The sequence below is a fragment of the Salvelinus fontinalis genome, chromosome 8 (genome assembly GCF_029448725.1).
Source record: "Salvelinus fontinalis isolate EN_2023a chromosome 8, ASM2944872v1, whole genome shotgun sequence".
NCBI lineage: Eukaryota > Metazoa > Chordata > Actinopteri > Salmoniformes > Salmonidae > Salvelinus > Salvelinus fontinalis.
In genome coordinates this window covers 50694192-50721087 of record NC_074672.1, presented here as the reverse complement: position 1 = coordinate 50721087, position 26896 = coordinate 50694192, and the positions used below count along the sequence as shown (strand labels likewise).

The 26896-nt window shown below is 45.5% G+C and overlaps 1 protein-coding gene across 1 annotated transcript in view; it reads left to right on the top strand.

Annotated features, from left to right (window-relative positions):
- The window catches only part of LOC129861389 (caM kinase-like vesicle-associated protein), a 133834-nt gene extending 111606 nt beyond the window's left edge, over positions 1 to 22228 (top strand). The window contains exon 3 of the mRNA XM_055932787.1: positions 21929 to 22228. Coding sequence (XP_055788762.1) covers positions 21929 to 22097 — 169 coding nt within the window. The 3' untranslated portion in view covers positions 22098 to 22228. The remainder of the gene's footprint in view (positions 1 to 21928) is intronic.
- The last annotated feature ends 4668 nt before the right edge of the window (positions 22229 to 26896 follow it).

Here is a 26896-nt window from a genome sequence, read left to right as displayed (position 1 = left end):
TTCAGGCTGAGGTAAAGGGGAAACCACATGGTCATGATGTCAGGCTGAGGTAAAGGGGAAACCACATGGTCATGATGTCAGGCTGAGGTAAAGGGGAAACCACATGGTCATATTCATGCTGAGGTAAAGGGGAAACCACATGGTCATATTCAGGCTGAGGTAAAGAGAAAACCACATGGTAATATTCAGGCTGAGGTAAAGGGGAAACCACACGGTGATATTCAGGCTGAGGTAAAGGGGAAACCACATGGTCATATTCAGGCTGAGGTAAAGGGGAAACCACATGGTCATGATGTCAGGCTGAGGTAAAGGGGAAACCACATGGTCATATTCAGGCTGAGGTAAAGGGGAAACCACATGGTCATATTCAGGCTGAGGTAAAGGGGAAACCACATGGTCATATTCAGGCTGAGGTAAAGGGGAAACCACATGGTCATGATGTCAGGCTGAGGTAAAGGGGGAACCACATGGTCATGATGTCAGGCTGAGGTAAAGGGGGAACCACATGGTCATATTCAGGCTGAGGTAAAGGGGAAACCACATGGTCATATTCAGGCTGAGGTAAAGGGGGAACCACATGGTCATGATGTCAGGCTGAGGTAAAGGGGAAACCACATGGTCATGATGTCAGGCTGAGGTAAAGGGGAAACCACATGGTCATATTCAGGCTGAGGTAAAGGGGAAACCACATGGTCATATTCAGGCTGAGGTAAAGGGGAAACCACATGGTCATGATGTCAGGCTGAGGTAAAGGGGAAACCACATGGTCATATTCAGGCTGAGGTAAAGGGGAAACCACATGGTCATATTCAGGCTGAGGTAAAGGGGAAACCACATGGTCATGATGTCAGGCTGAGGTAAAGGGGAAACCACATGGTCATGATGTCAGGCTGAGGTAAAGGGGAAACCACATGGTCATATTCATGCTGAGGTAAAGGGGAAACCACATGGTCATATTCAGGCTGAGGTAAAGAGAAAACCACATGGTAATATTCAGGCTGAGGTAAAGGGGAAACCACACGGTGATATTCAGGCTGAGGTAAAGGGGAAACCACATGGTCATATTCAGGCTGAGGTAAAGGGGAAACCACATGGTCATGATGTCAGGCTGAGGTAAAGGGGAAACCACATGGTCATATTCAGGCTGAGGTAAAGGGGAAACCACATGGTCATATTCAGGCTGAGGTAAAGGGGAAACCACATGGTCATATTCAGGCTGAGGTAAAGGGGAAACCACATGGTAATATTCAGGCTGAGGTAAAGGGGAAACCACATGGTCATATTCAGGCTGAGGTAAAGGGGAAACCACATGGTCATGATGTCAGGCTGAGGTAAAGGGGAAACCACATGGTCATGATGTCAGGCTGAGGTAAAGGGGAAACCACATGGTCATGATGTCAGGCTGAGGTAAAGGGGAAACCACATGGTCATATTCAGGCTGAGGTAAAGGGGAAACCACATGGTCATATTCAGGCTGAGGTAAAGGGGAAACCACATGGTCATGATGTCAGGCTGAGGTAAAGGGGAAACCACATGGTCATATTCAGGCTGAGGTAAAGGGGAAACCACATGGTCATATTCAGGCTGAGGTAAAGGGGAAACCACATGGTCATATTCAGGCTGAGGTAAAGGGGAAACCACATGGTCATATTCAGGCTGAGGTAAAGGGGAAACCGTACGGTCATATTCAGGCTGAGGTAAAGGGGAAACCACATGGTCATGATGTCAGGCTGAGGTAAAGGGGAAACCACATGGTCATATTCAGGCTGAGGTAAAGGGGAAACCACATGGTCATATTCAGGCTGAGGTAAAGGGGAAACCACATGGTCATGATGTCAGGCTGAGGTAAAGGGGAAACCACATGGTCATATTCAGGCTGAGGTAAAGGGGAAACCACATGGTCATGATGTCAGGCTGAGGTAAAGGGGAAACCACATGGTCATGATGTCAGGCTGAGGTAAAGGGGAAACCACATGGTCATATTCAGGCTGAGGTAAAGGGGAAACCACATGGTCATGATGTCAGGCTGAGGTAAAGGGGAAACCACATGGTCATATTCAGGCTGAGGTAAAGGGGAAACCACATGGTCATGATGTCAGGCTGAGGTAAAGGGGAAACCACATGGTCATATTCAGGCTGAGGTAAAGGGGAAACCACATGGTCATGATGTCAGGCTGAGGTAAAGGGGAAACCACATGGTCATGATGTCAGGCTGAGGTAAAGGGGAAACCACATGGTCATATTCAGGCTGAGGTAAAGGGGAAACCACATGGTCATGATGTCAGGCTGAGGTAAAGGGGAAACCACATGGTCATGATGTCAGGCTGAGGTAAAGGGGAAACCACATGGTCATATTCAGGCTGAGGTAAAGGGGGAACCACATGGTCATATTCAGGCTGAGGTAAAGGGGAAACCACATGGTCATGATGTCAGGCTGAGGTAAAGGGGAAACCACATGGTCATATTCAGGCTGAGGTAAAGGGGAAACCACATGGTCATATTCAGGCTGAGGTAAAGGGGAAACCACATGGTCATGATGTCAGGCTGAGGTAAAGGGGAAACCACATGGTCATGATGTCAGGCTGAGGTAAAGGGGAAACCACATGGTCATATTCAGGCTGAGGTAAAGGGGAAACCACATGGTCATATTCAGGCTGAGGTAAAGGGGAAACCACATGGTCATATTCAGGCTGAGGTAAAGGGGAAACCACATGGTCATGATGTCAGGCTGAGGTAAAGGGGAAACCACATGGTCATGATGTCAGGCCGAGGTAAAGGGGAAACCACATGGTCATGATGTCAGGCTGAGGTAAAGGGGAAACCACATGGTCATGATGTCAGGCTGAGGTAAAGGGGAAACCACATGGTCATGATGTCAGGCTGAGGTAAAGGGGAAACCACATGGTCATATTCAGGCTGAGGTAAAGGGGAAACCACATGGTCATATTCAGGCTGAGGTAAAGGGGAAACCACATAGTCATGATGTCAGGCTGAGGTAAAGGGGAAACCACATGGTCATGATGTCAGGCTGAGGTAAAGGGGAAACCACATGGTCATATTCAGGCTGAGGTAAAGGGGAAACCACATGGTCATATTCAGGCTGAGGTAAAGAGGAAACCACATGGTCATGATGTCAGGCTGAGGTAAAGGGGAAACTACATGGTCATATTCAGGCTGAGGTAAAGGGGAAACCACATGGTCATATTCAGGCTGAGGTAAAGGGGAAACCACATGGTCATGATGTCAGGCTGAGGTAAAGGGGGAACCACATGGTCATGATGTCAGGCTGAGGTAAAGGGGGAACCACATGGTCATATTCAGGCTGAGGTAAAGGGGAAACCACATGGTCATATTCAGGCTGAGGTAAAGGGGGAACCACATGGTCATGATGTCAGGCTGAGGTAAAGGGGAAACCACATGGTCATGATGTCAGGCTGAGGTAAAGGGGAAACCACATGGTCATATTCAGGCTGAGGTAAAGGGGAAACCACATGGTCATATTCAGGCTGAGGTAAAGGGGAAACCACATGGTCATGATGTCAGGCTGAGGTAAAGGGGAAACCACATGGTCATATTCAGGCTGAGGTAAAGGGGAAACCACATGGTCATATTCAGGCTGAGGTAAAGGGGAAACCACATGGTCATGATGTCAGGCTGAGGTAAAGGGGAAACCACATGGTCATGATGTCAGGCTGAGGTAAAGGGGAAACCACATGGTCATATTCATGCTGAGGTAAAGGGGAAACCACATGGTCATATTCAGGCTGAGGTAAAGAGAAAACCACATGGTAATATTCAGGCTGAGGTAAAGGGGAAACCACACGGTGATATTCAGGCTGAGGTAAAGGGGAAACCACATGGTCATATTCAGGCTGAGGTAAAGGGGAAACCACATGGTCATGATGTCAGGCTGAGGTAAAGGGGAAACCACATGGTCATATTCAGGCTGAGGTAAAGGGGAAACCACATGGTCATATTCAGGCTGAGGTAAAGGGGAAACCACATGGTCATATTCAGGCTGAGGTAAAGGGGAAACCACATGGTCATGATGTCAGGCTGAGGTAAAGGGGGAACCACATGGTCATGATGTCAGGCTGAGGTAAAGGGGGAACCACATGGTCATATTCAGGCTGAGGTAAAGGGGAAACCACATGGTCATATTCAGGCTGAGGTAAAGGGGGAACCACATGGTCATGATGTCAGGCTGAGGTAAAGGGGAAACCACATGGTCATGATGTCAGGCTGAGGTAAAGGGGAAACCACATGGTCATATTCAGGCTGAGGTAAAGGGGAAACCACATGGTCATATTCAGGCTGAGGTAAAGGGGAAACCACATGGTCATGATGTCAGGCTGAGGTAAAGGGGAAACCACATGGTCATATTCAGGCTGAGGTAAAGGGGAAACCACATGGTCATATTCAGGCTGAGGTAAAGGGGAAACCACATGGTCATGATGTCAGGCTGAGGTAAAGGGGAAACCACATGGTCATGATGTCAGGCTGAGGTAAAGGGGAAACCACATGGTCATATTCATGCTGAGGTAAAGGGGAAACCACATGGTCATATTCAGGCTGAGGTAAAGAGAAAACCACATGGTAATATTCAGGCTGAGGTAAAGGGGAAACCACACGGTGATATTCAGGCTGAGGTAAAGGGGAAACCACATGGTCATATTCAGGCTGAGGTAAAGGGGAAACCACATGGTCATGATGTCAGGCTGAGGTAAAGGGGAAACCACATGGTCATATTCAGGCTGAGGTAAAGGGGAAACCACATGGTCATATTCAGGCTGAGGTAAAGGGGAAACCACATGGTCATATTCAGGCTGAGGTAAAGGGGAAACCACATGGTAATATTCAGGCTGAGGTAAAGGGGAAACCACATGGTCATATTCAGGCTGAGGTAAAGGGGAAACCACATGGTCATGATGTCAGGCTGAGGTAAAGGGGAAACCACATGGTCATGATGTCAGGCTGAGGTAAAGGGGAAACCACATGGTCATGATGTCAGGCTGAGGTAAAGGGGAAACCACATGGTCATATTCAGGCTGAGGTAAAGGGGAAACCACATGGTCATATTCAGGCTGAGGTAAAGGGGAAACCACATGGTCATGATGTCAGGCTGAGGTAAAGGGGAAACCACATGGTCATATTCAGGCTGAGGTAAAGGGGAAACCACATGGTCATATTCAGGCTGAGGTAAAGGGGAAACCACATGGTCATATTCAGGCTGAGGTAAAGGGGAAACCACATGGTCATGATGTCAAGCTGAGGTAAAGGGGAAACCACATGGTAATATTCAGGCTGAGGTAAAGGGGAAACCACATGGTCATATTCAGGCTGAGGTAAAGGGGAAACCACATGGTCATATTCAGGCTGAGGTAAAGGGGAAACCACATGGTCATGATGTCAGGCTGAGGTAAAGGGGAAACCACATGGTCATATTCAGGCTGAGGTAAAGGGGAAACCACATGGTCATGATGTCAGGCTGAGGTAAAGGGGAAACCACATGGTCATATTCAGGCTGAGGTAAAGGGGAAACCACATGGTCATGATGTCAGGCTGAGGTAAAGGGGAAACCACATGGTCATGATGTCAGGCTGAGGTAAAGGGGAAACCACATGGTCATATTCAGGCTGAGGTAAAGGGGAAACCACATGGTCATGATGTCAGGCTGAGGTAAAGGGGAAACCACATGGTCATGATGTCAGGCTGAGGTAAAGGGGAAACCACATGGTCATATTCAGGCTGAGGTAAAGGGGAAATCATACGGTCATATTCAGGCTGAGGTAAAGGGGAAACCACATGGTCATATTCAGGCTGAGGTAAAGAGGAAACCACATGGTCATATTCAGGCTGAGGTAAAGGGGAAACCACATGGTCATGATGTCAGGCTGAGGTAAAGGGGAAACCACATGGTCATATTCAGGCTGAGGTAAAGGGGAAACCACATGGTCATGATGTCAGGCTGAGGTAAAGGGGAAACCACATGGTCATATTCAGGCTGAGGTAAAGGGGAAACCACATGGTCATGATGTCAGGCTGAGGTAAAGGGGAAACCACATGGTCATATTCAGGCTGAGGTAAAGGGGAAACCACATGGTCATATTCAGGCTGAGGTAAAGGGGAAACCACATGGTCATATTCAGGCTGAGGTAAAGGGGAAATCATACGGTCATATTCAGGCTGAGGTAAAGGGGAAACCACATGGTCATGATGTCAGGCTGAGGTAAAGGGGAAACCACATGGTCATGATGTCAGGCTGAGGTAAAGGGGAAACCACATGGTCATATTCAGGCTGAGGTAAAGGGGAAATCATACGGTCATATTCAGGCTGAGGTAAAGGGGAAACCACATGGTCATATTCAGGCTGAGGTAAAGGGGAAACCACATGGTCATATTCAGGCTGAGGTAAAGGGGAAACCACATGGTCATATTCAGGCTGAGGTAAAGGGGAAACCACATGGTCATATTCAGGCTGAGGTAAAGGGGAAACCACATGGTAATATTCAGGCTGAGGTAAAGGGGAAACCACATGGTCATATTCAGGCTGAGGTAAAGGGGAAACCACATGGTCATATTCAGGCTGAGGTAAAGGGGAAACCACATGGTCATATTCAGGCTGAGGTAAAGGGGAAACCACATGGTCATATTCAGGCTGAGGTAAAGGGGAAACCACATGGTCATATTCAGGCTGAGGTAAAGGGGAAACCACATGGTCATATTCAGGCTGAGGTAAAGGGGAAACCACATGGTCATATTCAGGCTGAGGTAAAGGGGAAACCACATGGTCATATTCAGGCTGAGGTAAAGGGGAAACCACATGGTCATATTCAGGCTGAGGTAAAGGGGAAACCACATGGTCATGATGTCAGGCTGAGGTAAAGGGGAAACCACATGGTCATATTCAGGCTGAGGTAAAGGGGAAACCACATGGTCATGATGTCAGGCTGAGGTAAAGGGGAAACCACATGGTCATATTCAGGCTGAGGTAAAGGGGAAACCACATGGTCATATTCAGGCTGAGGTAAAGGGGAAACCACATGGTCATATTCAGGCTGAGGTAAAGGGGAAACCACATGGTCATATTCAGGCTGAGGTAAAGGGGAAATCATACGGTCATATTCAGGCTGAGGTAAAGGGGAAACCACATGGTCATATTCAGGCTGAGGTAAAGGGGAAACCACATGGTCATATTCAGGCTGAGGTAAAGGGGAAACCACATGGTCATGATGTCAGGCTGAGGTAAAGGGGAAACCACATGGTCATGATGTCAGGCTGAGGTAAAGGGGAAACCACATGGTCATATTCAGGCTGAGGTAAAGGGGAAACCACATGGTCATATTCAGGCTGAGGTAAAGGGGAAACCACATGGTCATATTCAGGCTGAGGTAAAGGGGAAACCACATGGTCATATTCAGGCTGAGGTAAAGGGGAAACCACATGGTAATATTCAGGCTGAGGTAAAGGGGAAACCACATGGTCATATTCAGGCTGAGGTAAAGGGGAAACCACATGGTCATATTCAGGCTGAGGTAAAGGGGAAACCACATGGTCATATTCAGGCTGAGGTAAAGGGGAAACCACATGGTCATATTCAGGCTGAGGTAAAGGGGAAACCACATGGTCATATTCAGGCTGAGGTAAAGGGGAAACCACATGGTCATATTCAGGCTGAGGTAAAGGGGAAACCACATGGTCATATTCAGGCTGAGGTAAAGGGGAAACCACATGGTCATATTCAGGCTGAGGTAAAGGGGAAACCACATGGTCATATTCAGGCTGAGGTAAAGGGGAAACCACATGGTCATGATGTCAGGCTGAGGTAAAGGGGAAACCACATGGTCATATTCAGGCTGAGGTAAAGGGGAAACCACATGGTCATATTCAGGCTGAGGTAAAGGGGAAACCACATGGTCATATTCAGGCTGAGGTAAAGGGGAAACCACATGGTCATGATGTCAGGCTGAGGTAAAGGGGAAACCACATGGTCATATTCAGGCTGAGGTAAAGGGGAAACCACATGGTCATATTCAGGCTGAGGTAAAGGGGAAATCATACGGTCATATTCAGGCTGAGGTAAAGGGGAAACCACATGGTCATATTCAGGCTGAGGTAAAGGGGAAACCACATGGTCATGATGTCAGGCTGAGGTAAAGGGGAAACCACATGGTCATGATGTCAGGCTGAGGTAAAGGGGAAACCACATGGTCATATTCAGGCTGAGGTAAAGGGGAAACCACATGGTCATATTCAGGCTGAGGTAAAGGGGAAACCACATGGTCATATTCAGGCTGAGGTAAAGGGGAAACCACATGGTCATATTCAGGCTGAGGTAAAGGGGAAACCACATGGTCATATTCAGGCTGAGGTAAAGGGGAAACCACATGGTCATATTCAGGCTGAGGTAAAGGGGAAACCACATGGTCATATTCAGGCTGAGGTAAAGGGGAAACCACATGGTCATATTCAGGCTGAGGTAAAGGGGAAACCACATGGTCATATTCAGGCTGAGGTAAAGGGGAAACCACATGGTCATATTCAGGCTGAGGTAAAGGGGAAACCACATGGTCATATTCAGGCTGAGGTAAAGGGGAAACCACATGGTCATATTCAGGCTGAGGTAAAGGGGAAACCACATGGTCATATTCAGGCTGAGGTAAAGGGGAAACCACATGGTCATATTCAGGCTGAGGTAAAGGGGAAACCACATGGTAATATTCAGGTTGAGGTAAAGGAGAAACCACATGGTCATATTCAGGCTGAGGTAAAGGGGAAACCACATGGTCATGATGTCAGGCTGAGGTAAAGGGGAAACCACACGGTCATATTCAGGCTGAGGTAAAGGGGAAACCACATGGTCATATTCAGGCTGAGGTAAAGGGGAAACCACATGGTCATATTCAGGCTGAGGTAAAGGGGAAACCACATGGTAATATTCAGGCTGAGGTAAAGGAGAAACCACATGGTCATATTCAGGCTGAGGTAAAGGGGAAACCACATGGTCATATTCAGGCTGAGGTAAAGGGGAAACCACACGGTCATATTCAGGCTGAGGTAAAGGGGAAACCACATGGTCATATTCAGGCTGAGGTAAAGGGGAAACCACATGGTCATATTCAGGCTGAGGTAAAGGGGAAACCACATGGTCATATTCAGGCTGAGGTAAAGGGGAAACCACATGGTCATATTCAGGCTGAGGTAAAGGGGAAACCACATGGTAATATTCAGGCTGAGGTAAAGGGGAAATCATACGGTCATATTCTGTAAACCAAGGTTTAATTCGTAACATCATATGACGTTAGTATGGCGATGGCATCTGTCTCTTTCATTTGTGTGGTTGATTTCTGTTTGTGGTTTATTAGGGCTGTTGTGTGTCTCAGGGGTGAATCCTAACGTCGCGTTTTCTCCTAGTCTCTCGTTAACATATGTGTTGATTTGTCCGTCAGTGTTTGGTGTCGTGTTTATGACTGTTGTGTGTCTCAGAGTTGAATCCCAACTTCCACCTACGTTTCCTGTCAATATTAATGCAATGGAAGTTACTATTCGTCTGTCAGTATTTGGTGTGGTATTCACGATATAGTAATCAAGTGTGTGGTATTCACTATATAGTATTCAAGTGCGTAGTATTCACGATATAGTATTCAAGTGTGTGGTATTCACGATATAGTATTCAAGTGTGTGGTATTCACGGTATAGTATTCAAGTGTGTTTTATTCACAATATAGTATTCAAGTGTGTGGTATTCACGATATAGTATTCAAGTGTGTGGTATTCACAATATAGTATTCAAGTGTGTGGTATTCACGATATAGTATTCAAGTGTGTGGTATTCACGATATAGTATTCAAGTGTGTGGTATTCACGGTATAGTATTCAAGTGTGTGGTATTCACGATATAGTATTCAAGTGTGTGGTATTCACGATATAGTATTCAAGTGTGTGGTATTCACGGTATAGTATTCAAGTGTGTTTTATTCACAATATAGTATTCAAGTGTGTGGTATTCACGATATAGTATTCAAGTGTGTGGTATTCACGATATAGTATTCAAGTGTGTGGTATTCACAATATAGTATTCAAGTGTGTGGTATTCACGATATAGTATTCAAGTGTGTGGTATTCACGATATAGTATTCAAGTGTGTGGTATTCACGGTATAGTATTCAAGTGTGTGGTATTCACGATATAGTATTCAAGTGTGTGGTATTCACAATATAGTATTCAAGTGTGTGGTATTCACGATATAGTATTCAAGTGTGTGGTATTCACGATATAGTATTCAAGTGTGTGGTATTCACTATATAGTATTCAAGTGTGTTTTATTCACAATATAGTATTCAAGTGTGTGGTATTCACTATATCGTATTCAAGTGTGTGCTATTCACTATATAGTATTCAAGTGTGTGGTATTCACTATATAGTATTCAAGTGTGTGCTATTCACTATATAGTATTCAAGTGTGTGGTATTCACTATATAGTATTCAAGTGTGTGCTATTCACTATATAGTATTCAAGTGTGTGCTATTCACTATATAGTATTCAAGTGTGTGGTATTCACTATATAGTATTCAAGTGTGTGCTATTCACTATATAGTATTCAAGTGTGTGGTATTCTATCTAGTGTATAAAGTTGAAGCCACTTTTCATGTTCATCGTCTCAAGCACCATACCAGTGTACATGTGTGAAAACGGGGCGTTTCTATGGTCTGCGGTTAACAAGAGAAGAAGAAATGTCCGGACAGATTCTGCCCTGTGACATCACAGGGATTTAAACAGTTTAAAACCAGCAGTGAGTTTCTAACGAGAGGGAGGGTGTTTTCCTGCTCCCGGAACGACACCCAGAATACTCATCGTGCTTCAATATCACTGTTTCTAAAAACGTAATAATTGTTTCTATAAATAAGATAATGACTGAGATAGACCCTGGTATTGTGCTGAGATAATGATAGAGGTAGACCATGGTATTGTGCTGAGATAATGACTGAGGTAGATCCTGGTATTGAGATAATGACTGAGGTAGACCATGGTATTGTGCTGGAGATAATGACTGAGGTAGACCCTGGTATTGTGCTGGAGATAATGACTGAGGTAGACCCTGGTAGTGTGCTGAGATAATGACTGAGGTAGATCCTGGTATTGTGCTGAGATAATGACTGAGGTAAACCCTGGTATTGTGCTGAGATAATGACTGAGGTAGATCCTGGTATTGAGATAATGACTGAGGTAGACCCTGGTATTGTGCTGGAGATAATGACTGAGTTAGATCCTGGTATTGTCCTGAGATAATGACTGAGGTAGACCCTGGTATTGTGCTGGAGATAATGACTGAGGTAGACCCTGGTATTGTGCTGAGATAATGACTGCGGTAGATCCTGGTATTGTGCTGAGATAATGACTGAGGTAAACCCTGGTATTGTGCTGAGATAATGACTGAGGTAGATCCTGGTATTGAGATAATGACTGAGTTAGATCCTGGTATTGTGCTGGAGATAATGACTGAGTTAGATCCTGGTATTGTCCTGAGATAATGACTGAGGTAGACCCTGATATTGTGCTGGAGATAATGACTGAGGTAGACCCTGGTATTGTGCTGAGATAATGACTGCGGTAGATCCTGGTATTGTGCTGAGATAATGACTGAGGTAGACCCTGGTATTGTGCTGAGATAATGAATGAGTTAGATCCTAGTATTGTCCTGAGATAATGACTGAGGTACACCCTGGTATTGTGCTGAGATAATGACTGAGCTAGACCCTGGTATTGTGCTGGAGATAATAACTGAGGTAGACCCTGGGATTGTGATGAGATAATGACTGAGATAGATCCTGGTATTGTGCTGAGATAATGACTGCGTTAGATCCTGGTATTGTGCTGAGATAATGACTGGGGTAGATCCTGGTATTGTGCTGAGATAATGACTGAGGTAGACCCTGGTATTATGCTGAGATAATGACTGAGGTAGACCCTGGTATTGTGCTGAGATAATGACTGAGATAGATCCTGGTATTATCCTGAGATAATGACTGAGGTAGATCCTGGTATTGTGCTGGAGATAATGACTGAGGTAGACCCTGGTATTGTGATGAGATAATGACTGAGGTAGATCCTGGTATTGTGCTGAGATAATGACTGAGGTAGATCCTGGTATTGTGCTGGAGATAATGACTGAGGTAGATCCTGGTATTGTGCTGGAGATAATGACTGAGGTAGATCCTGGTATTGTGCTGAGATAATGACTGAGGTAGATCCTGGTATTGTGATGAGATAATGACTGAGGTAAACCCTGGTATTGTGCTGAGATAATGACTGAGGTAGATCCTGGTATTGAGATAATGACTGAGGTAGACCCTGGTCTTGTGCTGAGATAATGACTGAGGTAGATCCTGGTATTTTGATGAGATAATGACTGAGGTAAACCCTGGTATTGTGCTGAGATAATGACTGAGGTAGATCCTGATATTGTGCTGAGATAATGACTGCGGTAGATCCTGGTATTGTACTGAGATAATGACTGAGGTAGACCCTGGTATTGTGCTGGAGATAATGACGAAGTTAGACCCTGGTATTGTGCTGGAGATAATGACTGAGGTAGACCCTGGTATTGCGCTGGAGATAATGACTGAGGTAGACCCTGGTATTGTGCTAAGATAATGACTGAGGTAGATCTTGGTATTGCGCTGGAGATAATGACTGAGGTAGACCCTGGTATTGTGCTGGAGATAATGACTGAGATAGACCCTGGTATTTTGCTTAGATAATGACTGAGGTAGACTCTGGTATTGTGCTGAGATAATGACTGAGGTAAACCCTGGTATTGTGATGAGATAATGACTGAGGTAGATCCTGGTATTGTGCTGAGATAATGACTGAGGTAGATCCTGGTATTGTGCTGAGATAATGACTGAGGTAAACCCTGGTATTGTGCTGGAGATAATGACTGAGGTAGACCCTGGTATTGTGCTGGAAATAATGACTGAGGTAGACCCTGCTATTGTGCTGGAGATAATGACTGAGGTAGATCTTGGTATTGTGCTGGAGATAATGACTGAGTTAGACCCTGGTATTGTGCTGGAGATAATGACTGAGTTAGACCCTGGTATTGTGCTGGAGATAATGACTGAGTTAGACCCTGGTATTGTGCTGGAGATAATGACTGAGGTAGACCCTGGTATTGTGCCGGAGATAATGACTGAGGTAGACCCTGGTATTGTGCTGGAGATAATGACTGAGTTAGACCCTGGTATTGTGCTGGAGATAATGACTTAGGTAGACCCTGGTATTGTGCTGGAGATAATGACTGACTTGGACCCTGGTTTTGTGCTGGAGATAATGACTGAGGTAGACCCTGGTATTGTGCTGAGATAATGACTGAGGTAGATCCTGGTATTGTGCTGAGATATTGACTGAGGTAGATCCTGGTATTGTGCTGAGATAATGACTGAGGTAGATCCTGGTATTGTGCTGAGATAATGACTGAGGTAGATCCTGGTATTGTGCTTGAGATAATGACTGAGGTAGATTCTGGTATTGTGCTGGAGATAATGACTAAGATAGACCCTGGTATTGTGCTGAGATAATGACTGAGTTAGATCCTAGTATTGTCCTGAGATAATGACTGAGGTAGACCCTGGTATTGTGCTGGAGATAATGACTGAGGTAGACCCTGGTATTGTGCTGGAGATAATGACTGAGGTAGACCCTGTGATTGTGCTGAGATAATGACTGAGGTAGACCCTGGGATTGTGCTAAGATAATGACTGAGGTAGACCCTGGTATTGTGCTGGAGATATTGACTGATTTAGACCCTGGTATTGTGCTGAGATAATGACTGAGGTAGATCCTGGTATTGTGCTGAGATAATGACTGAGGTAGATCCTGGTATTGTGCTGAGATAATGACTGAGGTAGATCCTGGTATTGTGCTGGAGATAATGACTGAGGTAGATTCTGGTATTGTGCTGGAGATAATGACTGAGCTAGATCCTGGTATTGTGATGAGATAATGACTGAGGTAAACCCTGGTATTGTGCTGAGATAATGACTGAGGTAGATCCTGGTATTGAGATAATGACTGAGGTAGACCCTGGTATTGTGCTGGAGATAATGACTGAGGTAGACCCTGGTATTTTGCTGGAGATAATGACTGAGGTAGACCCTGGTATTGTGCTGGAGATAATGACTGAGGTAGATCCTAGTATTGTGCTGGAGATAATGACTGAGGTAGATCCTAGTATTGTGCCAAGATAATGACTGAGGTAGATCCTGGTATTGAGATAATGACTGAGTTAGATCCTGGTATTGTGCTGGAGATAATGACTGAGTTAGATCCTGGTATTGTCCTGAGATAATGACTGAGGTAGACCCTGGTATTGTGCTGGAGATAATGACTGCGGTAGATCCTGGTATTGTGCTGAGATAATGACTGAGGTAGACCCTGGTATTGTGCTGAGATAATGAATGAGTTAGATCCTAGTATTGTCCTGAGATAATGACTGAGGTACACCCTGGTATTGTGCTGAGATAATGACTGAGCTAGACCCTGGTATTGTGCTGGAGATAATAACTGAGGTAGACCCTGGGATTGTGATGAGATAATGACTGAGATAGATCCTGGTATTGTGCTGAGATAATGACTGCGTTAGATCCTGGTATTGTGCTGAGATAATGACTGGGGTAGATCCTGGTATTGTGCTGAGATAATGACTGAGGTAGACCCTGGTATTATGCTGAGATAATGACTGAGGTAGACCCTGGTATTGTGCTGAGATAATGACTGAGATAGATCCTGGTATTATCCTGAGATAATGACTGAGGTAGATCCTGGTATTGTGCTGGAGATAATGACTGAGGTAGACCCTGGTATTGTGATGAGATAATGACTGAGGTAGATCCTGGTATTGTGCTGAGATAATGACTGAGGTAGATCCTGGTATTGTGCTGGAGATAATGACTGAGGTAGATCCTGGTATTGTGCTGGAGATAATGACTGAGGTAGATCCTGGTATTGTGCTGAGATAATGACTGAGGTAGATCCTGGTATTGTGATGAGATAATGACTGAGGTAAACCCTGGTATTGTGCTGAGATAATGACTGAGGTAGATCCTGGTATTGAGATAATGACTGAGGTAGACCCTGGTCTTGTGCTGAGATAATGACTGAGGTAGATCCTGGTATTTTGATGAGATAATGACTGAGGTAAACCCTGGTATTGTGCTGAGATAATGACTGAGGTAGATCCTGATATTGTGCTGAGATAATGACTGCGGTAGATCCTGGTATTGTACTGAGATAATGACTGAGGTAGACCCTGGTATTGTGCTGGAGATAATGACGAAGTTAGACCCTGGTATTGTGCTGGAGATAATGACTGAGGTAGACCCTGGTATTGCGCTGGAGATAATGACTGAGGTAGACCCTGGTATTGTGCTAAGATAATGACTGAGGTAGATCTTGGTATTGCGCTGGAGATAATGACTGAGGTAGACCCTGGTATTGTGCTGGAGATAATGACTGAGATAGACCCTGGTATTTTGCTTAGATAATGACTGAGGTAGACTCTGGTATTGTGCTGAGATAATGACTGAGGTAAACCCTGGTATTGTGATGAGATAATGACTGAGGTAGATCCTGGTATTGTGCTGAGATAATGACTGAGGTAGATCCTGGTATTGTGCTGAGATAATGACTGAGGTAAACCCTGGTATTGTGCTGGAGATAATGACTGAGGTAGACCCTGGTATTGTGCTGGAGATAATGACTGAGGTAGACCCTGCTATTGTGCTGGAGATAATGACTGAGGTAGATCTTGGTATTGTGCTGGAGATAATGACTGAGTTAGACCCTGGTATTGTGCTGGAGATAATGACTGAGTTAGACCCTGGTATTGTGCTGGAGATAATGACTGAGTTAGACCCTGGTATTGTGCTGGAGATAATGACTGAGGTAGACCCTGGTATTGTGCCGGAGATAATGACTGAGGTAGACCCTGGTATTGTGCTGGAGATAATGACTGAGTTAGACCCTGGTATTGTGCTGGAGATAATGACTTAGGTAGACCCTGGTATTGTGCTGGAGATAATGACTGACTTGGACCCTGGTTTTGTGCTGGAGATAATGACTGAGGTAGACCCTGGTATTGTGCTGAGATAATGACTGAGGTTGATCCTGGTATTGTGCTGAGATATTGACTGAGGTAGATCCTGGTATTGTGCTGAGATAATGACTGAGGTAGATCCTGGTATTGTGCTGAGATAATGACTGAGGTAGATCCTGGTATTGTGCTTGAGATAATGACTGAGGTAGATTCTGGTATTGTGCTGGAGATAATGACTAAGATAGACCCTGGTATTGTGCTGAGATAATGACTGAGTTAGATCCTAGTATTGTCCTGAGATAATGACTGAGGTAGACCCTGGTATTGTGCTGGAGATAATGACTGAGGTAGACCCTGGTATTGTGCTGGAGATAATGACTGAGGTAGACCCTGTGATTGTGCTGAGATAATGACTGAGGTAGACCCTGGGATTGTGCTAAGATAATGACTGAGGTAGACCCTGGTATTGTGCTGGAGATATTGACTGATTTAGACCCTGGTATTGTGCTGAGATAATGACTGAGGTAGATCCTGGTATTGTGCTGAGATAATGACTGAGGTAGATCCTGGTATTGTGCTGAGATAATGACTGAGGTAGATCCTGGTATTGTGCTGGAGATAATGACTGAGGTAGATTCTGGTATTGTGCTGGAGATAATGACTGAGCTAGATCCTGGTATTGTGATGAGATAATGACTGAGGTAAACCCTGGTATTGTGCTGAGATAATGACTGAGGTAGATCCTGGTATTGAGATAATGACTGAGGTAGACCCTGGTATTGTGCTGGAGATAATGACTGAGGTAGACCCTGGTATTTTGCTGGAGATAATGACTGAGGTAGACCCTGGTATTGTGCTGGAGATAATGACTGAGGTAGATCCTAGTATTGTGCTGGAGATAATGACTGAGGTAGATCCTAGTATTGTGCCAAGATAATGACTGAGGTAGACCCTGGTATTGTGCTGGAGATAATGACTGAGGTAGACCCTGATATTGTGCTGGAGATAATGACTGAGATAGACCCTGGTATTTTGCTGAGATAATGACTGAGGTAGACCCTGGTATTGTGCTGAGATAATGACTGAGGTAGACCCTGGTATTGTGCTGAGATAATGACTGAGTTAGATCCTAGTATTGTTCTGAGATAATGACTGAGGTAGACCCTGGTATTGTGCTGAGATAATGACGGAGGTAGACCCTGGTATTGTGCTGGAGATAATGACTGAGGTAGACCCTGGTATTGTGCTGAGATAATGACTGAGGTAGACCCTGGTATTGTGCTGGAGATAATGACTGACTTAGACCCTGGTATTGTGCTGGAGATAATGACTGAGGTAGATTCTGGTATTGTGCTGGAGAAAATGACTGAGATAGACCCTGGTATTGTGCTGAGATAATGACTGAGTTAGATCCTAGTATTGTCCTGAGATAATGACTGCGGTAGATCCTGGTATTGTGCTGGAGATCATGACTGAGTTAGACCCTGGTATTGTGCTGGAGATAATGACTGAGGTAGATCCTGGTATTGTGCTGGAGATAATGACTGAGGTAGACCCTGGTATTTTGCTGAGATAATGACTGAGGTAGACCCTGGTATTGTGCTGAGATAATGACTGAGGTAGACCCTGGTATTGTGCTGGAGATAATGACTCAGGTAGACCCTGGTATTGTGATGAGATAATGACTGAGGTAGACCCTCGTATTGTGCTGAGATAATGACTGAGGTAGACCCTGGTATTGTGCTGAGATAATGACTGAGGTAGATCCTGGTATTGTGCTGGAGATAATGACTGAGGTAGATCCTGGTATTGTGCTGGAGATAATGACTGAGGTAGACCCTGGTATTTTGCTGAGATAATGACTGAGGTAGACCCTGGTATTGTGCTGAGATAATGACTGAGGTAGACCCTGGTATTGTGCTGGAGATAATGACTCAGGTAGACCCTGGTATTGTGCTGGAGATAATGACTGAGGTAGACCCTGCTATTGTGCTGGAGATAATGACTGAGGTAGATCCTGGTATTGTGCTAAGATAATGACTGAGGTAGACCCTGGTATTGTGCTGGAGATAATGACTGAGTTAGACCCTGGTATTGTGCTGGAGATAATGGCTGAGTTAGACCCTGGTATTGTGCTGGAGATAATGACTGAGTTAGACCCTGGTATTCTGCTGGAGATAATGACTTAGGTAGACCCTGGTATTGTGCTGGAGATAATGACTGAGTTGGACCCTGGTTTTGTGCTGGAGATAATGACTGAGGTAGACCCTGGTATTGTGCTGGAGATAATGACTGAGTTAGACCCTGGTATTGTGCTGAGATAATGACTGAGGTAGATCCTGGTATTGTGCTGAGATAATGACTGAGGTAGATCCTGGTATTGTGCTGGAGATAATGACTGAGGTAGACCCTGGTATTTTGCTGAGATAATGACTGAGGTAGACCCTGGTATTGTGCTGAGATAATGACTGAGTTAGATCCTAGTATTGTCCTGAGATAATGACTGAGGTAGACCCTGGTATTGTGCTGGAGTAAATGACTGAGGTAGACCCTGTTATTGTGCTGGAGATAATGACTGAAGTAGACCCTGTGATTGTGCTGTGATAATGACTGAGGTAGACCCTGGGATTGTGCTAAGATAATGACTGAGGTAGACCCTGGTATTGTGCTGGAGATATTGACTTATTTAGACCCTGGTATTGTGCTGAGATAATGACTGAGGTAGATCCTGGTATTGTGCTGAGATAATGACTGAGGTAGATCCTGGTATTGTGCTGAGATAATGACTGAGGTAGATCCTGGTATTGTGCTGGAGATAATGACTGAGGTAGATTCTGGTATTGTGCTGGAGATAATGACTGAGCTAGATCCTGGTATTGTGATGAGATAATGACTGAGGTAAACCCTGGTATTGTGCTGATATAATGACTGAGGTAGATCCTGGTATTGAGATAATGACTGAAGTAGACCCTGGTATTGTGCTGGAGATAATGACTGAGGTAGACCCTGGTATTGTGCTGGAGATAATGACTGAGGTAGATCCTAGTATTGTGCTGGAGATAATGACTGAGGTAGATCCTAGTATTGTGCTAAGATAATGACTGAGGTAGACCCTGGTATTGTGCTGGAGATAATGACTGAGGTAGACCCTGGTATTGTACTGGAGATAATGACTGAGGTAGATCCTAGTATTGTGCTGGAGATAATGACTGAGGTAGATCCTAGTATTGTGCTAAGATAATGACTGAGGTAGACCCTGGTATTGTGCTGGAGATAATGACTGAGGTAGACCCTGGTATTGTGCTGGAGATAATGACTGAGATAGACCCTGGTATTTTCCTGAGATAATGACTGAGGTAGACCCTGGTATTGTGCTGAGATAATGACTGAGGTAGACCCTGGTATTGTGCTGAGATAATGACTGAGTTAGATCCTAGTATTGTCCTGAGATAATGACTGAGGTAGACCCTGGTATTGTGCTGAGACAATGACTGAGGTATACCCTGGTATTGTGCTGGAGATAATGACTGAGGTAGACACTGGGATTGTGCTGAGATAATGACTGAGGTAGACCCTGGTATTGTGCTGAGATAATGACTGAGGTAGACCCTGGTATTGTGCTGAGATAATGACTGAGTTAGATCCTAGTATTGTCCTGAGATAATGACTGAGGTAGACCCTGGTATTGTCCTGGAGATAATGACTGATGTAGATCCTAGTATTGTGCTAAGGTAATGACTGATGTAGATCCTGGTATTGTGCTGGAGATAATGACTGAGGTAGACCCTGTTATTGTGCTGGAGATAATGACTGAGATAGACCCTGGTATTGTGCTGGAGATAATGACTGAGGTAGATCCTGGTATTGAGATAATGACTGAGGTAGACCCTGGGATTGTGCTGAGATAATGACTGAGGTAGACCCTGGTATTGTGCTGAGATAATGAATGAGTTAGATCCTGGTATTGTCCTGAGATAATGACTGAGGTAGACCCTGGTATTGTGCTGAGATAATGACTGAGGTAGACCCTGGTATTGTGCTGGAGATAATGACTGAGGTAGACCCTGGTATTGTGCTGGAGATAATGACTGAGGTAGACCCTGGTATTGTGCTGGAGATAATGACTGAGGTCTGTTAACCACTCTGTTCATTATGTAGTCTGTTAACCACTCTGTTCATTATGTAGTCTAATAACCACTCTGTGCATTATGTAGTCTAATAACCACTCTGTTCATTATGTAGTCTGTTAACCACTCTGTTCATTATGTAGTCTAATAACCACTCTGTTCATTATGTAGTCTAATAACCACTCTGTTCATTATGTAGTCTGTTAACCACTCTGTTCATTATGTAGTCTGTTAACCACTCTGTTCATTATGTAGTCTGTTAACCACTCTGTTCATTATGTAGTCTAATAACCACTCTGTTCATTATGTAGTCTAATAACCACTCTGTTCATTATGTAGTCTAATAACCACTCTGTTCATTATGTAGTCTGTTAACCACTCTGTTCATTATGTAGTCTGTTAACCACTCTGTTCATTATGTAGTCTAATAACCACTCTGTTCATTATGTAGTCTAATAACCACTCTGTTCATTATGTAGTCTGTTAACCACTCTGTTCATTATGTAGTCTAATAACCACTCTGTTCATTATGTAGTCTAATAACCACTCTGTTCATTATGTAGTCTGTTAACCACTCTGTTCATTATGTAGTCTGTTAACCACTCTGTTCATTATGTAGTCTAATAACCACTCTGTTCATTATGTAGTCTAATAACCACTCTGTTCATTATGTAGTCTGTTAACCACTCTGTTCATTATGTAGTCTGTTAACCACTCTGTTCATTATGTAGTCTAATAACCACTCTGTTCATTATGTAGTCTAATAACCACTCTGTTCATTATGTAGTCTAATAACCCCTCTGTTCATTATGTAGTCTGTTAACCACTCTGTTACGTTTAAAGATGCAGTCCTCAGTCTTTCCTACAGTAAAGGCCGGAACATTACTGGTTGTGAATGAATGCTTTTGCGGACACAAATGCATTTTGGCCATGCATGTTTCTCTGTGTCTGCTCTGTCGCTCTTCGTGGCCTTGTTTTGTTGTAAAGCTTTTTAAAACATGTCGGTCTGTCTAATATGGCCCTAACCTTGCTGTTTTGTCCGCTGGGAATGTTTTTAGGCATTAACAGAGATTGAGGAGTGCTGTTTTAAAATGCATCTGTCTTGACTATGTTCTCTTCTGCCTCCTTTCCCTTTTGCTCTATCACTGTCTCTCCTCTCTCTTCTCTCTATCACTCTCTCTTCTCTCTCTCACCCCTCTCTGTTCTCTCTCTCAACCCTCTCTCTTCTCTCTCTCAACCATCTCTGTTCTCTCTCTCAACCCTCTCTCTCCTCTCTCTCAACCCTCTCTGTCTTCTCTCTCTCAACCCTCGCTGTCTTCTCTCTCTCAACCCTCTGTCTTCTCTCTCTCAACCCTCTCTGTTCTCTCTCTCAACGCTCTCTGTTCTCTCTCTCAACCCTCTCTCTTCTCTCTCTCAACCCTCTCTCTCCTCTTTCTCAACCCTCTCTTCTCTCTCTCAACCATCTCTGTTCTCTCTCTCAACCCTCTCTCCTCTCTCTCTCAACCCTCTCTCTCCTCTCTCTCAACCCTCTCTCTTCTCTCTCTCAACCCTCTCTCTTCTCTCTCTCAACCCTCTCTCTCCTCTCTCTCAACCCTCTCTGTTCTCTCTCTCAACCCTCTCTCCTCTCTCTCAACCCTCTCTCTTCACTCTCTACCTTCTCTCTTCTCCCTCTCCTCCCTCCCTCTCCCCGCTCCCTGTCTGCAGGAAGGAGTTCTGTGAGCTGTGTATGGCTAAAGACAGACAGACCAACAAGGTATTTGTCTGTAAGAAGTTTCTCAAGAAGGACGGGAGGAAAGTACGCAAGGCTGCCAAGAATGAAATTCTGATTCTCAAAATGTACGTGATCCCATTACATATCCTAGGATTGGGTTAGGGTATAAATGTACGTGATCCCATTACATATCCCATGTAATGCTATCCCTGAGGGTATAAATGTACGTGATCCCATTACATATCCCATGTAATGCTATCCCTGAGGGTATGAATGTACGTGATCCCATTACATATCCCATGTATTGCTATCCCTGAGGATATGAATGTACGTGATCCCATTACATGTCCCATGTAATGCTATCCCTGAGGGTATGAATGTACGTGATCCCATTACATATCCCATGTAATGCTATCCCTGAGGGTATGAATGTACGTGATCCCATTACATATCCCATGTAATGCTATCCCTGAGGGTATGAATGTACGTGATCCCATTACATATCCCATGTAATGCTATCCCTGAGGGTATGAATGTACGTGATCCCATTACATATCCCATGTAATGCTATCCCTGAGGGTATGAATGTACGTGATCCCATTACATATCCCATGTAATGCTATCCCTGAGGGTATGAATGTACGTGATCCCCTGATGTACAGAGAGACAGACCCACTCTCTGTTAAAATGATCATTTCCTCCTGTACTGTATCTGAGTAGAAGTTGTAGTTAATATCATTGACTAGTTGTTTACTGGCTAGGGGAACTAAAACCAGCTGCAGGCCACCAGGACGTACTGTAGTTAATATCATTGACTAGTTGTTTACTGGCTAGGGGAACTAAAACCAGCTGGAGGCCACCAGGACGTACTGTAGTTAATATCTGTTAATATAGTGTCTGAATCTCTCCTCCACTGGTTCCTGTGTCTGAATCTCTCCTCCACTGGTTTCTGTGTCTGAATCTCTCCTCCACTGGTTTCTGTGTCTGAATCTCTCCTCCACTGGTTCCTGTGTCTGAATCTCTCCTCCACTGGTTCCTGTGTCTGAATCTCTCCTCCACTGGTTCCTGTGTCTGAATCTCTCCTCCACTGGTTCCTGTGTCTGAATCTCTCCTCCACTGGTTCCTGTGTCTGAATCTCTCCTCCACTGGTTCCTGGTTCCTGTGTCTGAATCTCTCCTCCACTGGTTCCTGTGTCTGTGTCTGAATCTCTCCTCCACTGGTTTCTGTGTCTGAATCTCTCCTCCACTGGTTCCTGTTTCTGAATCTCTCCTCCACTGGTTCCTGTGTCTGAATCTCTCCTCCACTGGTTCCTGTGTCTGAATCTCTCCTCCACTGGTTCCTGGTTCCTGTGTCTGAATCTCTCCTCCACTGGTTCCTGTGTCTGAATCTCTCCTCCACTGGTTCCTGTGTCTGTATCTCTCCTCCACTGGTTCCTGTGTCTGAATCTCTCCTCCACTGGTTCCTGTGTCTGATTCTCTCCTCCACTGGTTTCTGTGTCTGAATCTCTCCTCCACTGGTTCCTGTGTCTGAATCTCTCCTCCACTGGTTCCTGTGTCTGAATCTCTCCTCGACTGGTTCCTGTGTCTGAATCTCTCCTCCACTGGTTTCTGTGTCTGTGTCTGAATCTCTCCTCCACTGGTTCCTGTGTCTGAATCTCTCCTCCACTGGTTCCTGTTTCTGTGTCTGAATCTCTCCTCCACTGGTTCCTGTGTCTGAATCTCTCCTCCACTGGTTCCTGTGTCTGAATCTCTCCTCCACTGGTTCCTGTGTCTGAATCTCTCCTCCACTGGTTTCTGTGTCTGTGTCTGAGTCTCTCCTCCACTGGTTTCTGTGTCTGAATCTCTCCTCCACTGGTTCCTGTGTCTGAATCTCTCCTCCACTGGTTTCTGTGTCTGAATCTCTCCTCCACTGGTTCCTGTGTCTGAATCTCTCCTCCACTGGTTCCTGTGTCTGAATCTCTCCTCCACTGGTTCCTGTGTCTGAATCTCTCCTCCACTGGTTCCTGTGTCTGAATCTCTCCTCCACTGGTTTCTGTGTCTGAATCTCTCCTCCACTGGTTCCTGTGTCTGAATCTCTCCTCCACTGGTTCCTGTGTCTGAATCTCTCCTCCACTGGTTCCTGTGTCTGAATCTCTCCTCCACTGGTGCCTGTGTCTGAATCTCTCCTCCACTGGTTCCTGTGTCTGAATCTCTCCTCCACTGGTTCCTGTGTCTGAATCTCTCCTCCACTGGTTCCTGTGTCTGAATCTCTCCTCCACTGGTTCCTGTGTCTGAATCTCTCCTCCACTGTTTCCTGTGTCTGAAATTCTCCTCCACTGGTTCCTGTGTCTGAATCTCTCCTCCACTGGTTCCTGTGTCTGAATCTCTCCTCCACTGGTTCCTGTTTCTGTGTCTGAATCTCTCCTCCACTGGTTTCTGTGTCTGAATCTCTCCTCCACTGGTTCCTGTTTCTGTGTCTGAATCTCTCCTCCACTGGTTCCTGTGTCTGAATCTCTCCTCCACTGGTTCCTGTGTCTGAATCTCTCCTCCACTGGTTTCTGTGTCTGAATCTCTCCTCCACTGGTTCCTGTTTCTGAATCTCTCCTCCACTGGTTTCTGTGTCTGAATCTCTCCTCCACTGGTTCCTGTTTCTGAATCTCTCCTCCACTGGTTTCTGTGTCTGAATCTCTCCTCCAATGGTTTCTGTGTCTGAATCTCTCCTCCACTGGTTCCTGTGTCTGAATCTCTCCTCCGCTGTTTCCTGTGTCTGAATCTCTCCTCCACTGGTTCCTGTGTCTGAATCTCTCCTCCACTGGTTCCTGTGTCTGAATCTCTCCTCCACTGGTTCCTGTTTCTGTGTCTGAATCTCTCCTCCACTGGTTCCTGTGTCTGAATCTCTCCTCCACTGGTTCCTGTGTCTGAATCTCTCCTCCACTGGTTCCTGTGTCTGAATCTCTCCTCCACTGGTTCCTGTGTCTGAATCTCTCCTCCACTGGTTCCTGTGTCTGAATCTCTCCTCCACTGGTTCCTGTGTCTGAATCTCTCCTCCACTGGTTCCTGTGTCTGAATCTCTCCTCCACTGGTTCCTGTGTCTGAATCTCTCCTCCACTGGTTCCTGTTTCTGTGTCTGAATCTCTCCTCCACTGGTTCCTGTTTCTGTGTCTGAATCTCTCCTCCACTGGTTTCTGTGTCTGAATCTCTCCTCCACTGGTTCCTGTTTCTGTGTCTGAATCTCTCCTCCACTGGTTCCTGTGTCTGAATCTCTCCTCCACTGGTTCCTGTGTCTGAATCTCTCCTCCACTAGTTCCTGTGTCTGAATCTCTCCTCCACTGGTTCCTGTTTCTGTGTCTGAATCTCTCCTCCACTGGTTTCTGTGTCTGAATCTCTCCTCCACTGGTTCCTGTTCCTGTGTCTGAATCTCTCCTCCACTGGTTCCTGTGTCTGAATCTCTCCTCCACTGGTTCCTGTTTCTGTGTCTGAATCTCTCCTCCACTGGTTTCTGTGTCTGAATCTCTCCTCCACTGGTTCCTGTTTCTGTGTCTGAATCTCTCCTCCACTGGTTTCTGTGTCTGAATCTCTCCTCCACTGGTTCCTGTGTCTGAATCTCTCCTCCGCTGTTTCCTGTGTCTGAATCTCTCCTCCACTGGTTCCTGTGTCTGAATCTCTCCTCCACTGGTTCCTGTGTCTGAATCTCTCCTCCACTGGTTCCTGTTTCTGTGTCTGAATCTCTCCTCCACTGGTTCCTGTGTCTGAATCTCTCCTCCACTGGTTCCTGTGTCTGAATCTCTCCTCCACTGGTTCCTGTGTCTGAATCTCTCCTCCACTGGTTCCTGTGTCTGAATCTCTCCTCCACTGGTTCCTGTGTCTGAATCTCTCCTCCACTGGTTCCTGTCTCTGAATCTCTCCTCCACTGGTTCCTGTGTCTGAATCTCTCCTCCACTGGTTCCTGTTTCTGTGTCTGAATCTCTCCTCCACTGGTTCCTGTGTCTGAATCTCTCCTCCACTGGTTCCTGTGTCTGAATCTCTCCTCCACTGGTTCCTGTGTCTGAATCTCTCCTCCACTGGTTCCTGTGTCTGAATCTCTCCTCCGCTGTTTCCTGTGTCTGAATCTCTCCTCCACTGGTTCCTGTGTCTGAATCTCTCCTCCACTGGTTCCTGTGTCTGAATCTCTCCTCCACTGGTTCCTGTTTCTGTGTCTGAATCTCTCCTCCACTGGTTCCTGTGTCTGAATCTCTCCTCCACTGGTTCCTGTGTCTGAATCTCTCCTCCACTGGTTCCTGTGTCTGAATCTCTCCTCCACTGGTTCCTGTGTCTGAATCTCTCCTCCACTGGTTCCTGTGTCTGAATCTCTCCTCCACTGGTTCCTGTGTCTGAATCTCTCCTCCACTGGTTCCTGTGTCTGAATCTCTCCTCCACTGGTTCCTGTGTCTGAATCTTTCCTCCACTGGTTCCTGTGTCTGAATCTCTCCTCCACTGGTTCCTGTGTCTGAATCTCTCCTCCACTGGTTCCTGTTTCTGTGTCTGAATCTCTCCTCCACTGGTTCCTGTGTCTGAATCTCTCCTCCACTGGTTCCTGTGTCTGAATCTCTCCTCCACTGGTTCCTGTGTCTGAATCTCTCCTCCACTGGTTCCTGTTTCTGTGTCTGAATCTCTCCTCCACTGGTTCCTGTGTCTGAATCTCTCCTCCACTGGTTCCTGTGTCTGAATCTTTCCTCCACTGGTTCCTGTGTCTGAATCTCTCCTCCACTGGTTCCTGTGTCTGAATCTCTCCTCCACTGGTTCCTGTTTCTGTGTCTGAATCTCTCCTCCACTGGTTCCTGTGTCTGAATCTCTCCTCCACTGGTTCCTGTGTCTGAATCTCTCCTCCACTGGTTCCTGTGTCTGAATCTCTCCTCCACTGGTTCCTGTTTCTGTGTCTGAATCTCTCCTCCACTGGTTCCTGTGTCTGAATCTCTCCTCCACTGGTTCCTGTGTCTGAATCTC